The 12,960-nt window shown below is 61.9% G+C and overlaps 1 protein-coding gene across 1 annotated transcript in view; it reads left to right on the forward strand.

Annotated features, from left to right (window-relative positions):
- CBFA2T3 (CBFA2/RUNX1 partner transcriptional co-repressor 3) overlaps window positions 1-12,960 on the forward strand; it is a 100,841-nt gene that overhangs the window by 72,956 nt on the left and 14,925 nt on the right. Inside the window, 4 exon segments of the mRNA XM_017859592.1 lie at window positions 1,101-1,253; window positions 4,528-4,602; window positions 9,829-10,070; window positions 10,345-10,434. Of these exon segments, the coding sequence (XP_017715081.1) occupies window positions 1,101-1,253; window positions 4,528-4,602; window positions 9,829-10,070; window positions 10,345-10,434 (560 nt within the window).

A 12,960-nucleotide genomic window follows, 5' to 3' on the forward strand; every position in this document is an offset into this window, starting at 1 on the left:
ACTCCGTCTCAAAAAAAAAAAAAAAAGAAAAGAAAATGCTGCAGGCAGGGTGCTGGCTTGGCCTCCTGGTGTCTCGGGCAGGTCTGTGCTGCAGGCCCTTAGTTAACCTGGAAGCCTTGTCTGCAGGCCCTGCTCTCTGGATGGCGCAAAGGGGCTCAGTGACCACCAGTCCTGCCCACCAGCGCCTTGAGCACTTTCCCACCCTCCCCACACGCAGCTGGCCCTGGGCAGAGCTTCTCAGACTTCAGGGAGCCTCAGACCACGAGAGAATCTTGTTCAGCTGCAGGTTCTGATTAATCAAGTGTCCTGGCATTACCACCTGCCAGTGGGCAGCACTCAGCGTGCCCAGGCCTCGGCCATCCCGAAATCAACGCTTCCTCTGCCTGCTGGTGGCTGCACTCGGCGTGGCCAGGCCTCGGCCATTCTGAAGTCAACGCCGCCTCTGTCTTGGCTGTTCCTATGAATCACCGGGGCAGAAGACGGTGAAAATGGAGGTTTTCCCGCCCTAGATGGCCTGCCTGCCGGGCTCTCCCTGGGCATACACTGCCCCCCTCCTGCCCCCAGCCCAGGGGAGCCTGTTAGCATCGGAAAGTGGAAGAGACTCTCAGAACTATGGCCTCTGGGGCCCGGACCAGCAGCAGCCCCACCTGGGAACATGTTGGAAATGCAGGTTCTGGGTCCCAGCCCGACCTGCTGAATCAGAACCTGGGAGAGGGCTGAGGTCTGTCTGAACACCCGCTGGGGGATGCTCATGGAGGCAGGAGCATGGCACCGCTGCCCCGGGCACTGCCCACTCCTGGTCTGTAGAAGCCTCAAACCTGGAGTGGGGTGTGGCTCTCCCAGGGCCACCACACACCGAGGGCCCCAGCACCAGTGTGGCTGGTCACCTGAGATGAGCTGGCCCAAGCCCATCCTCCGGCCTGGTTCTGCCCCCGAGATCACCTGCAGGTGGGACGTCAGCCACCTGTCAGGGCACCTGTGGCAGGCTGCCCCAGCGCTGGACAGCCACTTGGTGGGGCCTTGGCTGGGAAACTGTGGGGCTGTGGGCACTGGCCTCTGTACTTAGCCCGCTTCACCCACTCTCTCTCCTTTGGTTGCAGCCCCTGTGGACAGGAAGGCTAAGGCCTCAGCGATGCCGGACTCCCCAGCGGAGGTGAAGACACAGCCCCGGTCCACACCCCCCAGCATGCCGCCCCCACCGCCTGCCGCGTCCCAGGGGGCCACACGCCCCCCCTCCTTCACGCCACACACACGTAAGTAGCCCCCACCTGGCAGCCGAGGGCCAGATGTTTCAGGGGAGCCCCTTGTGTGAAATTCCGAGCTTCCTGCCCAGAGCCGGTGGGCACCTGCTGTGAGCCCTGAGTGTGAGGAGCTCATGTGGCATGGCCCAGAGCCCAAGCTTGGCAGGTTCAAATCCCAGCTTTCCTGCTTCCCACTATGTAGCTCTGGGCCAGGTCCTTGCCCTCTGGGGGCTTCCTCTTCTGCAGTGCGAGTCCTCCCAGGGCTGTGGTGGGGCCAGGTGAGTCCACACAGGCCTCGCACCAGGGCCAGCCGTGGGCCTTGGGTCAAAGCCGGCCGCTGTGCCTCAGGCTTCCTGCCTCATCTGGCAGGCCCAGGGATGCTCATCCAGAGGGAATGTGGAGCTCGGACGGGGTCCGGGCCTTCCCCAGGGTCACACAGCAGGTCACCTGTGGACAGGCCCCTGGAGGGACTGCAGGAGTGGCTCTGGCCTTGGAGGGGCTCAGATCCCAGGAGCTCGGCAGCCCGGCTGAGCACGGGGGCCAGGGTGGGGGCCTCAGCACAGGAGGCCAGAAGGGCGGGACCTCGAGAAGCTCTCAGGCCTTATCTTGCTGGCCCTGGGCAAGGGGTTGGCCATGCTTGGCGCACAGAGCCGCTGAGGGTGGGCCCTGGGGGGCTGTGGGGCAGGGAGCAGCCAGTTCTCATCGCAGTCAACCCTGAGGCTTGGTTTTGAGGACAGAATTGGTGCTCTGTGGCCCAGTTGCTGGGCCGGCGGGGTGGGCAGCGTCCCTGCCCCTCAAGGCCAGGGGCTCAGGAGTGCATCTCAGTGTCTGCAGGGGTGGAGACTCCATGTACCACCTCCACATTCAGAGGCCAGAAAGCTCTGAAACTCAAATGAAGCCCCTCTCTGTGGGAGGAGCCTGAGACTTCTGTCCCGCTGGCCCCGGGTCCTCCACAGGCCAGGAAGAGCTGCTTCCTCCATCCCTTTATGTCATGACTGTCCACAGAGGACCAGGTGGCTATGGGCCAGGCCTGGCTCCCTCCCTGGCTCTGCCCCTGAGGCTGGGGGCCTGCTCCACCAAGGGCTTTGGCCATCATCTCCCCTGCATCTGGAAAGAGCACTGGCTGTGGGGTCAGTCAGCAGATTTGCGGCCCTGTTTGTGGGATGCTGGCTCCGAGTCAGCCTCCTGACTTGGTTGGGGAATGGGGTGACCCAGCAATGGGGTGCCCCCAGGTGTGCCGCCCAGAGGCAGGTACAGCTGGAAATGTGCCCAGCACTCAGTAGGAGCCAAACAGCCTAACACCTATTCCCTGCACCCATGGGGCCTCTACGTGTCATGGAGCCCGTACTGGGGGCCAGCCCTGCCTCCAACAGTCAGGATGCCACACTCACGATTTTGCAGGTCCTGGAGGATGGCAGGCCCAGCATGCAGGTCCTGGCTCTGCGGAGCTGGCCACAGTTTCCAGTGAGAGGTTGGCTGGGCTTTTTCTCACATGTGCTTGTCACACGGCGATGTGGCTGGGCTGGAATCACCCTTCCCTCTCTTCCGGAAGAGCCCTCCCGTCTGGTATGAACCACGGCCATCTCTTTCCACCAGGCAGCTTGCGACCACACCAAGCCCGCATAGGTAGAGAGGGGAGACCACTGGTGTGTTGAATTTGCAGCGCACCCCAGCCCTGGGGGAGGAAATGCTCAGGACGGACCACAGGAGACCCGGCCATGGGTGCAGTGCCTAAAACGCCCACTCCACAAACCTCAGGCCCCAGTGTCAGGGACAAACGCCGTGGGCTGACCCTGGTTCCCCAGACCCTCAAGGGTGCGTCTCCCCGACCTGCTCCTCCCCGGGCACCAGCAGCCTCTGCTTCGAAGGTGCTGGTCTGGGGACCTGATGCTCCTGGCTGGGGGTGGGGTGGGATCAGCGGAGCCTCAGGCTCTGCTTCCGGCGACCTGGGAACAGTTGTGAGGGCAGCCGGCATGCCTGGGGCTGGGGTCCTTCCTGCCCCCTCCGCTCTCAGCCCACCTTGGTGTCAGGTTTCTGGGGTGAGGTCCCAGCTGGTTTAAGGAGTGTGAAGGTTATGAAAGATAGAAGCAGGTGCTTTTTCTTTCCAAAGCCGACGCTTCAGTCCCACCGGGCTGTCAGGAGCATCCGTCTGAGGCTCTGGCTGCCCCTGAGGTGGCCTCAGATTCATCCCCTAATCCGCGCAATTCCCTGAAAGCCAGGTGGTTGGCCGCACCCCTGCCCCTGGCTGGTGGGTGTCCTTGAGGGGCCAAAGCTTGGCGCAGAGCCCAGCCGGGAGGCTCCTCCCCAGGGACTGACCTCTGAGCCAAGCTGATGGGAGACTGAGCTTGAACGGAGACTTGAGGGCCGAAGTTTTTCTTGCCCACTGACTGCCCTGGGCACAAATTCATCTTGGAGTTGAAGCTGCAGTGCTGCTGTGGGGGCGGGGGTGGAGGGGGGAGGAATATAAGGAGCAGGGACCCAGATCAAACTCCTCTAAAGCTGGCAGGATGCTTAAAGGGCTAAGGCTTTACCCTGCCCTTGATTACCCCCTTGACAGAGAACTCACTACCTGTTTACAGAGCTCCAGCCTCTCTTCCTGTGGCCTTCGCCACTGACTTCAGCTTGGACAAATTCAATCTTTCTTTCTTCATTTATATAGTAGAGATGGGGACTCCCTACATCACCCAGGCTGGTCTTGAACTCCTGGGCTCAAGCTCTCCTCCCACCCCAGCCTCCCAAAGTGCTGGGATTACAGGTGTGAGCCACCGCGCCCAGCCAAATCTTCCTTCCTGTTTGGTGCTTCCTCCTCCAGGGCTGACTCAGGGCTTTATTTGAGACTCCAAGCCAAGTCTCAGATCACTTTTAGGACATGCGGCTTCGGCCCAGGCCGCTGAGGATGGTGCTGATGGGGTCACAGGTGCCTTCTGGGAAGAGGATGTTGAAAACGAGGGGCCCCGCCCCTGCTCAGAGAGAAGCCTTGGTTCTTGTAGACTCTGGAATGGTCTTGTCAAAAATGTGGTCCTTCGAATCATCCACTCTCAGAGAAGGAAACTGAGGCCCAGAGAGCGGAGTGGCCTGGCCCCTGGTGGTGACAGAGCCCCATCCAGAAAATCGCTCTGAGAAGCAGGAAGAGGCGGCCCTGGGTGCCCCTGAGGGCGGAGTCTCCTGCTCACGCCCCTACTGAAAATCGCTCTGAGAAGTAGGAAAAGGCGGCTGCGGGCGCCCCTGAGGGCAGTCTCCTGCCCACGCCCCACCTGACAGCGTGTTCTTCTTATTTTGCTTACAGATCGAGAGGACGGGCCTGCGACGCTGCCCCACGGCCGTTTTCATGGCTGCTTAAAATGGTCTATGGTCTGTCTCTGTAAGTAAAATAACAAAAACCGCAGGCCTTCCCGGAGGTCTTTGCCGCAGCACCCTCCATGGGCCCAGCACTGCTGCCCTGGGGGCGTCAGCACTCCTCCACGGCCTCCACACCCTCAGCATCGCCTCTGTCGTGTGGGTTCTGCCTCCTTAGGGAGAAGAGGGCGCAGGCGGGCAGAGCCGCAGGGTCCCTGCATCCCACAGACCCTCCGCTCCAAGCTGCAGGGCTTCAGGCAGGAGCAGAGCCTCTATGGGCTCTCCTTCCCCAGCAGCAAAACATGGCCAGTGGGACTGACCGTGAGTGCAGAGGGAAGGGGCGTGACACTGTCCCTGGCAGGCCTGTAGCTCAGCCAGGTCTGCTAGGGCAGACCCCACCTACCTGGAGTCCCAGCTGCAACTCTTCCTGCCAGGGTGACCTTGGCCAGGTGCCACCCCCCTGTGCCTCAGTTTCCCCACCTGTAAAATGGAAGTCATCATGGGCCCTGGTGCCAAGGGTGATCTCCAGGAGCCATGAGATGGTGGGGCTGGGCACACGCTGGGCGCTCAGCAGACTTGAGTCTCCAGCAGACATTTGCGTCGACGGGCGTGGCCCATGGCAGGCGTTCAGGGAGCACGGGCTCTTAACAGGCGGTGTTTAGAGTTTTTCTCAGCCAGTGAGTGCAGCCATGCTTGAGCCCATCAGACAGACTCCGGTCCATCACTACCAGCCAGCCTGGCAGTATGGCCCAGGTGTGGCTGTCGCGTCACTCCCGGCTCTAAGAATGAGGGTGGCAGAACAACTGTGTGTTTCTGTTGCACGGGGCTGTCCTTGTCACAGCCGTTATTCTGTGATGGGCCTGGCCATGCACCCGCGCCTGGCATGCAGCTCCTGGACAGTGGCTATTGTCACCCACTGTGTGATCTGATAGATGGTGAATCCCAGCTCCTGGAGCCACCACAGAAGGAGCAGGGGTGACAGGAAGGGCTGCCTTAGGGCACCTCTGTCCCATCTGACCCCCCCACCAAGGCTCTGATGCTGGGGGAGCCACGGGGGTGCTTGCGTGTGCCCCCAAACCTCAGCTGGGGACACGTGTGCAGTCTAACTTAGTAACACACCTGTTGCGGGAGTGAAAGCACTTGTGCCGGGGTTATTTTCGGCGTCTCTTTAGCTGCTGAGACTGCCCGGCAGCGCGGGAGGGAGTGCGCGGGCAGGCGAGGGCGAGCAGGCCGCTGGAAGGACCAGGCACCCAGGGCAAGGCTGGTAAGCGCACCTAAGGGAGGGCCAGGCCCAGGCCGGCCGGGGCGGTGGGCAGGGGCCCCGGTGTGCACCGTGGCGGTCTGAGAAGCCACTGGAAGGTCCACAGTCCTGGTGATAGTCCTGCGTGTCCTGGAGAAACCAGCCTCCCACTGTGGTGAGGTCTCCCATGGTGACGGGCCGTCTCCTGGCCTGGCTGGGTGACCGCAAGTGGCTGTCTTCAGTCTTGACGGGGTGTGTGTGTGTCAGAGTCCGCCGTGTGGCCAGTTGGAGCTCACCAGTGAGAGGGAAACTCAGCAGTGTGGTGGGGTCCTCTGGACAGAACCTCAGAGAGCGAGCGACCAGGGGCTCAGTGCATCCTGCCTCAGTGTCCACTGTCCCCCCGGAGGAGGGAAAGCCCCAGAACACTGTGCCGTTATCGGTGCCACGCACTCCAGAGGGCCAATGCGTCCATCCTGAGCCCAGGAAGGCACTGCTGAGATCATTCAAGCCAGGGGCACAGACAGGCTACCCACTACGCAGGCCGCCCCTGGTCGAGGGGAGCGCCGCTCAGAACGCTGTGTGGAGGTTCACAGCCCCAGCAGCAGAGGTGTCTCAATTTTGCAGCGAGCCCATAGGAACGGCCGAGGCCACGCGTGCACTCAAGGTTTTGTGGCATATCTGACCTTCAGTTAGCGGTTTCCAGAATTCCAGTAGGTATGGGGGCCATTTACTGCCACAGCCTCACACAGCACCCAAACCATAAAACCAGTCGGGATGGAGCCACTGACCTGGGGGGTTGACCTGGGCAGTGAAGGAGAGGCCAGGGAAGCCTAGGTCTGGCCTGAGCGACTCCAGCTGGGGACACACGGTACAAAGGAGGTCACTGCCACGTTGTCCCTTGATCCCTGGAGCCCCACTTGGAACTCCAGGATGGGTTGGGAGCCATTTGCAAATGAGGAAACTGAGGCTAGGCGCCGGGTCTGAGTCATAGGGCACATCTGGGCCTGGCGGCCGGGTCCTCGCTCCTAACCAGGGCAGCTTCCCCCAGCCCTTGAAGGCAGGGCTGTGTCTGTCTGGACGTCCTTACCACGCTGGTGTGTCTGAGGGCCTCTGCAGCGCCCCCCGCCCTTCTGGCCTCCTCCTGCAGACCCTGCAGTGGGTATCTGTGAGGCCCAGGCTGGAGCGAGAGCAGAGTGAGCACTGGGCCCCAGGGGAGGCCGTCATTGTGGGCACATCTGTTCCGCCCTCTCCACCAAGAACATCCTGAGCACAGGGCTGGCATCACCCCGTCCCACTGTGCCCAGCGCTGGCTGCTCGGTGTGTGGGGTCTGCTGGGGACGGGAGATGGTCTCGGGGAGCCACGCTGCCCTGCTGAGTGTCTTCGGTGCCTCGGTGCCCATCTGCCGCGTGGAATGTGTGTGATGACCGTGCAGCCTGTGTGTGCACAGATGCAGAGCCCAGCCCGGGCCACAGCACAGCTCCCTGACCTGAGAGGCGCCTTGCAGGTGCCACTAGACCGCGGTCGGGAAGGTGAGAGCCTCAGGCGGCTTCTGGGAAGGTGGAGTGGAGGAAGCCGATGGCGGCCACCTAAGGGTTACTGAAGGGACACTTAGAGAAGGTCTGACCCCTCAGAAGGGCCTCGGTGGAGGTACGGGCTGGTCAGTCAACCTCGGGAGGGTGTGGCCCCTTCCAGCCCAGGCCTGCAGGAGCGGGTAGAAAGGGAGGCCAGGCCCAGCCGGGGCCATAGCTGTGGGGACGCAGCCCAGGAAGGGGGCCCGGCATGTGGGCCCCCACGTCCCATGTTCCCTCCCGTCCAGACAGAGTCCACAACACTCAGCAGGGTCACCTCCCAGGGCCAGGTTAGGATGGGCAGGGCTGGCCTGATCTGAGGGGTACACCAAGACCCCCCACTATCCACGGCACATGAAGTAAACAGCACGTGCCTACCGGCTTCCCAGGAGGAGCTGCTGCACCAGCCCAGCCCAGGGGCGTCTCCATCCTGGAGAAAGGGTTTTCCTCTCCTCCTCGGCACACACAGGCCCCGCCAGGCCTCAGCCACAGGCGTGAACATACGGCTAGAGCCTCGGAGGAATTTGGCCCTGAGGGAGCAGGTGGCTCTGAGCTGCCCACCCCCCAGACCCACACTCTCAGCAAGGGCAAGGGGTGGGCTCCCTGGGGAGAGGTACTCGGGGCCACAGTGGAGCAAGAGAGATGTGCGTGAACGTCATAGCCGTGCGTGCGTGTGTGCATGTGTGTGTGCGTGTGTGCGTGTGTGTGCATGTGCATACATGTGTGCACGTGTGTACATGTGTGTGCATGCGTGTAAGGGTAGTGGGGGGTGAGTGGAGGCAGGGAAATGGAGGGCTCACTCTGGGAGCAGGGGAGTTGGTACCCTGTGTAGGGATTGTGTCCTTGTGCAGGAGGCGGGAGCCAGCCGTGAGTGTGTGCGGGGTTTCGGTCCTCCTGACAGCAGGAGCTGGCCAGGACTTCAGGCCTCCCAGAGGCATCTAGTCCCCCTCCCATCAGCAAGGGACTTGGGAGCCCTGTGACCTCTGACCTATCTGCAGAGCCTGGAGGTCGCCCCTCAGGCTCCTGAGGCCAAGGGCACAGGGTGCAGGTGTCCCGGGCACAGGAGGGCCACCCTGGCCTCCTTGCAAGAGGCTTGGCCTTAGCTCTGTCACCTGAGAAAAGGGGTGAGGCCCAGCCCTGGGACCTTCCATAGCAGCCCCATGTCTGCCAGGCCCCTGGAACGCTGACCCCAATAGGAGGGCCAGCCAGGCAGTCACGTCTCAGTGGCCAACAGGCAGCCCTGCAGTGCACTCCTCAGCTGTTCCTTATGTCACCTGCTTGTCCTCAGCATGCGCTGGTCTGTGTGCACATGCATCTGTGTGTCCAGCCACCAGAGGCAGGAACCTACCCAGTGTGTCCTTGGGTGTCCCAGCTCCTCTGCCCCCTGGAACCCCATTAGCCCAGGTGTTGGGGCAAATGAAGGCATTGCTTACAGCTGGGAGGCACCTGTCTGGAACATCGCTCAGGACTGGGAGACACATGTAGGAGGGACATTGCTCAGGGTGGGAAAGCACCTGCAGGGGACATTGCTCAGGGCTGGGAGACACTTGTTTTGGGGACATTGCTCGGGGCTGGGAGGCACCTGCAGGGGACATTGCTCAGGGCTGGGAGGCACCTGTGTGGGGCATTGCTCGGGGCTGGGAGACGCTTGTTTTGGGGACATTGCTCGGGGCTGGGAGGCATCTGTGTGAGGACATTGCTCAGGGCTGGGAGACACTTGTTTTGGGGACATTGCTCGGGGCTGAGAGGTGCCTGACTGGGTGTGGGGTGTTGCTTGGGAACGTCATGCCAGAGGTGACAGCAGCTGGTCTTTCGGGGGACAGCGACTTCTCATTTTCCAAGTCTCCTGTGCCTCCAGAAAGTGGGAACTGAGCCATCAAGCCCCCGTTGTGTGGAAAAGCCCCTCGCTCCCTGTTCGCAGTGAAAACCTGAGCCAGCCTGGTGGGTCGGTGTCTTCCAGGCCAGGTGTAGGGGCCACACCCCTCCTAGGTGTGAAGGGCCTGACTTCAGCCCCAGAGCAAGTCCCAAGGGTGGTGCCAGGCAGGGGAAGCCACACTCAGAACACAGTCACTCCACAGCCACCACCATTGTGGATGCCATCCCAGCCCTTACCCGCTGGGGACCTGGGGCAAAGAGGCTTCACCTCCCTGTGTATCCATTTCCACGTCTGTAAGGGGGTGTGTGTGACCTCTCAGAGCAGGGCTGGAAGGACAGATGGTCAGCACACAAAGGTCCGGCTCAGCTGCCCTGGGCGGGCCCAGGGCTCCTGCTGTCATCCTCAGCACTGCTGTCCTTGTGTCCCACTATTGTCGCCGTTGCTGTTGACATTGTCACCTTGGTCGCTGCTGCCCTCACTGTCGCCGTCTGGGCCGTGTTGTCACCGTCACCTTCGTGTCCTCATGTCTCATGTCCCTCGCCCTCACACCTGCTTCCCTCCTGCAGTGATGAACGGCAGCAGCCACTCGCCGACAGCCATCAGCGGCGCACCGTCCACACCCAACGGCTTCAGCAATGGCCCGGCCACCTCGTCCACGGCCTCCCTGTCCACACAGCACCTGCCCCCAGCCTGTGGGGCCCGGCAACTCAGCAAGCTCAAGCGCTTCCTCACCGCCCTGCAGCAGTTTGGCAGCGACATCTCCCCAGAGATTGGGGAGCGCGTGCGCACGCTGGTGCTGGGCCTGGTGGTGAGTCGGGCAGGGGCAGCCAGGGCCTTGGGACGTGCGTATTCCCTCCGTTGAATGAGGATGCAGCCACGGCATGGAGCCCGCACGTGGGCTCCATGCTGACGACTGGGCGTGGACCCGCTCCCATGATGCCGCCTGCACCCTCCCAGGCCGTGCCCAGCTCCTGGGCTGCCTGCCTGCTTCCAACCTGGAGCCACCTCCTCAGGCGTGGGCGGGCTGGCGCTGGCTCATATGCCGAGCGGTGCCGGTGTGAGGTGGGTTTTCTCCCCTGCAGAACTCGACGCTGACGATCGAGGAGTTTCATTCCAAGCTTCAGGAGGCCACCAACTTCCCTCTGCGGCCGTTTGTCATTCCCTTCCTGAAGGTAATGGCAAACCCATCCCCTTTGCTTCGGAGGCCTCCTTAGAAGGCCCCTAATCCCATTCCTTGCCAGTGTGGACAGGCGGGAAGGGGCTGATGTGGCCGGATAGACAGGTGGGTGAAGAAGTGTCAGGCGTCGATCTTGGCCAGCCTAGGACCTGTGGTGCCCTAGGGGAGCACTGCTGACTAGTTGACTAGTCAGGGTTGATTCCTACCAGTTAAGGCCTGAAAACTGGTTCCCAGACTGGAGGATTAGTCCACCACTGAATCCAGTGCAGGACAGAGCTGTCCGGTTCGGCTCTGGTTGCCGCTAGCTCACTGCACAGGTGATTTCTGGGCACTGATGATGTGCCAGCGTGGGGCGAGGCTCAGGGACAGGGCCCAGGACATGCAGCAGGTCCCTCCTGGAGCCAGCATCCTGGGGTGGGAAGGCATTCGGTCCACAGCCACTGTCAAATCTGCAGCTGTACGTGGTGGAGAAATATTCCGAAAGTCTCTTGCCTGGAGGCATGTTGGTGAGGACTGAGGATGAGGGCGGAGCTGGGTGCGGAGCCAGCCCAGGGCTTTCCAGACAGCAGGAACTGCACGTGCAGAGGCCCTGAGGCGCGGAGCGCCGGGTGCGGAGAGGGCCCGAGGTGCGGGGCGCCGGTGCAGAGGCCCCCTGAGGCGTGGGGTGCCAGGTGCGGAGGCCGCATGAGGCGTGGGGCGCCCACTGTGCTTGAGGAGCAGCAGAGGGGTCAGTGCGACTGGAACAGAATACGTGGGGTGGAGAGAGCAGAGGTGAGGGCGGGAGGCGTGGACAGGCGGGAAGGGTCTTATGTGGCCATGTAGGCAGGTGGATGAAGACGTGTCAGGTGAAAGCAGGTCAGATGGTCACACCCAGATCAACCGTGGACCAGGGTGGCAGCATGCGGGGCTTGTCAGCTATGCAGGCTCTCAGCCCGGCTGAAACCTACTGAATCAGAGCCTGCATTTTTATAGATGCCAGTCTGAGGAGCGGGGATTGCTTGAGGCCAGGAGTTCAAAAACAGCCTGGGCAACACAGCTAGACCCCATCTTTACAAAAAATTTAAAAGTTAGCTGGGCACTGTATGCACCCATGGTCCCAGCTACCTGGGAGGCTGAGGTGGGAAGATCGCTTGAACCCAGGAGGTCGAGACTGCAGTGAGCTGCGATCATGCCACTGCACTCCAGCCTGGGCGACAGAGCAAGACCCTGTCTCTGAACTAATGAATGAATGAATGAATGGATGAATGAAGCCAGTGATTCCCATGGGAGAGTGATTCCCACACACAGGCAAATGGGACGGGCACGGAAGTGCCATGGAGTCAGACTGCCATCTCTGCGGGTCTCCACTTCCCCAAGACAGCCGCACATCTCTAGCAGGAGCTGAGGAAAGGTTCCCCAAATGTATCTGACCCCATGACCCTCTCTGCTGAGCACGTGTTGGGGTCTGGGTTCCATGGAGCTTAATTGGGAGCTGCCAGTCTGGCCGGACCTTTGGGCCCACCTGAGCACTGCCCGCCCTGCTGTGGGCTCCGTCTCTGCTGGGCCAGGCCTCCCCTCGGGGGTCCAGAGGACAGACCAGATCAGACACTCCCTGGCTTGAGCCCGACCCTGCCACTTAGCAGCTGTTGGCCCCTGGGCTAGGCCAGTTCCTCTGTGCCTCGGTTTCTGCATCTGCAAAATGGAATCATCTTCAGGCTGTTGGGGAGACAGCATGAAGGGACACGTGGAAAGAACGGACCTCACTCCCGGGCTCAGGGGACTCTTCCACCTCAGCCTCCCAGGTCGCGGGGACTGCAGGGAGGTGAGGCACGTTCTCGATTCACGGGGGCATCGCGCAGGGATTTGAAATGTCCCTTAGCGAAGGAGGAATTGCTTCATGCAGATCTCTCACAGCCCTGTTGACACCTGTCAAGGTGTAGCATAGGCACTGCCATGTTCCTGATTAACAGGTGGGGAAACTGAGGCTCTGGGTTCCCCCCAGGTGGTGGAGAGTTGGAGCCAGGGCTCAAACCGAGATCTGTCAAACTCCAAATGCCATGGTCGTTACAGGGCACGCCCAGGGCCAGACCCTGATCCCCCTCAGTCCCTCCCCAAGGGGACCCCACATCACACTCACCTCTGCTGCCACCCTCCCTCACTCCCTCCCTCCCTCCTGCCCTGGCTCCTCCACTCCTTCCTGCCCTCCTTCCCTTCTGCCCTCCCTCCTCTACTCCCTCCCTCCCTCCCTCCCACCCTGTCTCCTCTGCTTCTTCCTGCCCTGCCTCCCTCCGCCACCCCCTCCCACCCTGCCCCCCCTCCCTTCATCCTTCCCTCCCTCCACCACTCCCTCCCTCCTGCCCTGGCTCCTCCACTCCTTCCTGCCCTCCTTCCCTTCTGCCCTCCCTCCTCTACTCCCTCCCTCCCTCCCTCCCACCCTGTCTCCTCTGCTTCTTCCTGCCCTGCCTCCCTCCGCCACCCCCTCCCACCCTGCCCCCCCTCCCTTCATCCTTCCCTCCCTCCACCACTCCCTCCCTCCTGCCCT

Source organism: Rhinopithecus bieti, unplaced genomic scaffold, assembly GCF_001698545.2.
Source record: "Rhinopithecus bieti isolate Rb0 unplaced genomic scaffold, ASM169854v2 scaffold_1618, whole genome shotgun sequence".
Taxonomy (NCBI): Eukaryota; Metazoa; Chordata; class Mammalia; order Primates; family Cercopithecidae; genus Rhinopithecus; species Rhinopithecus bieti.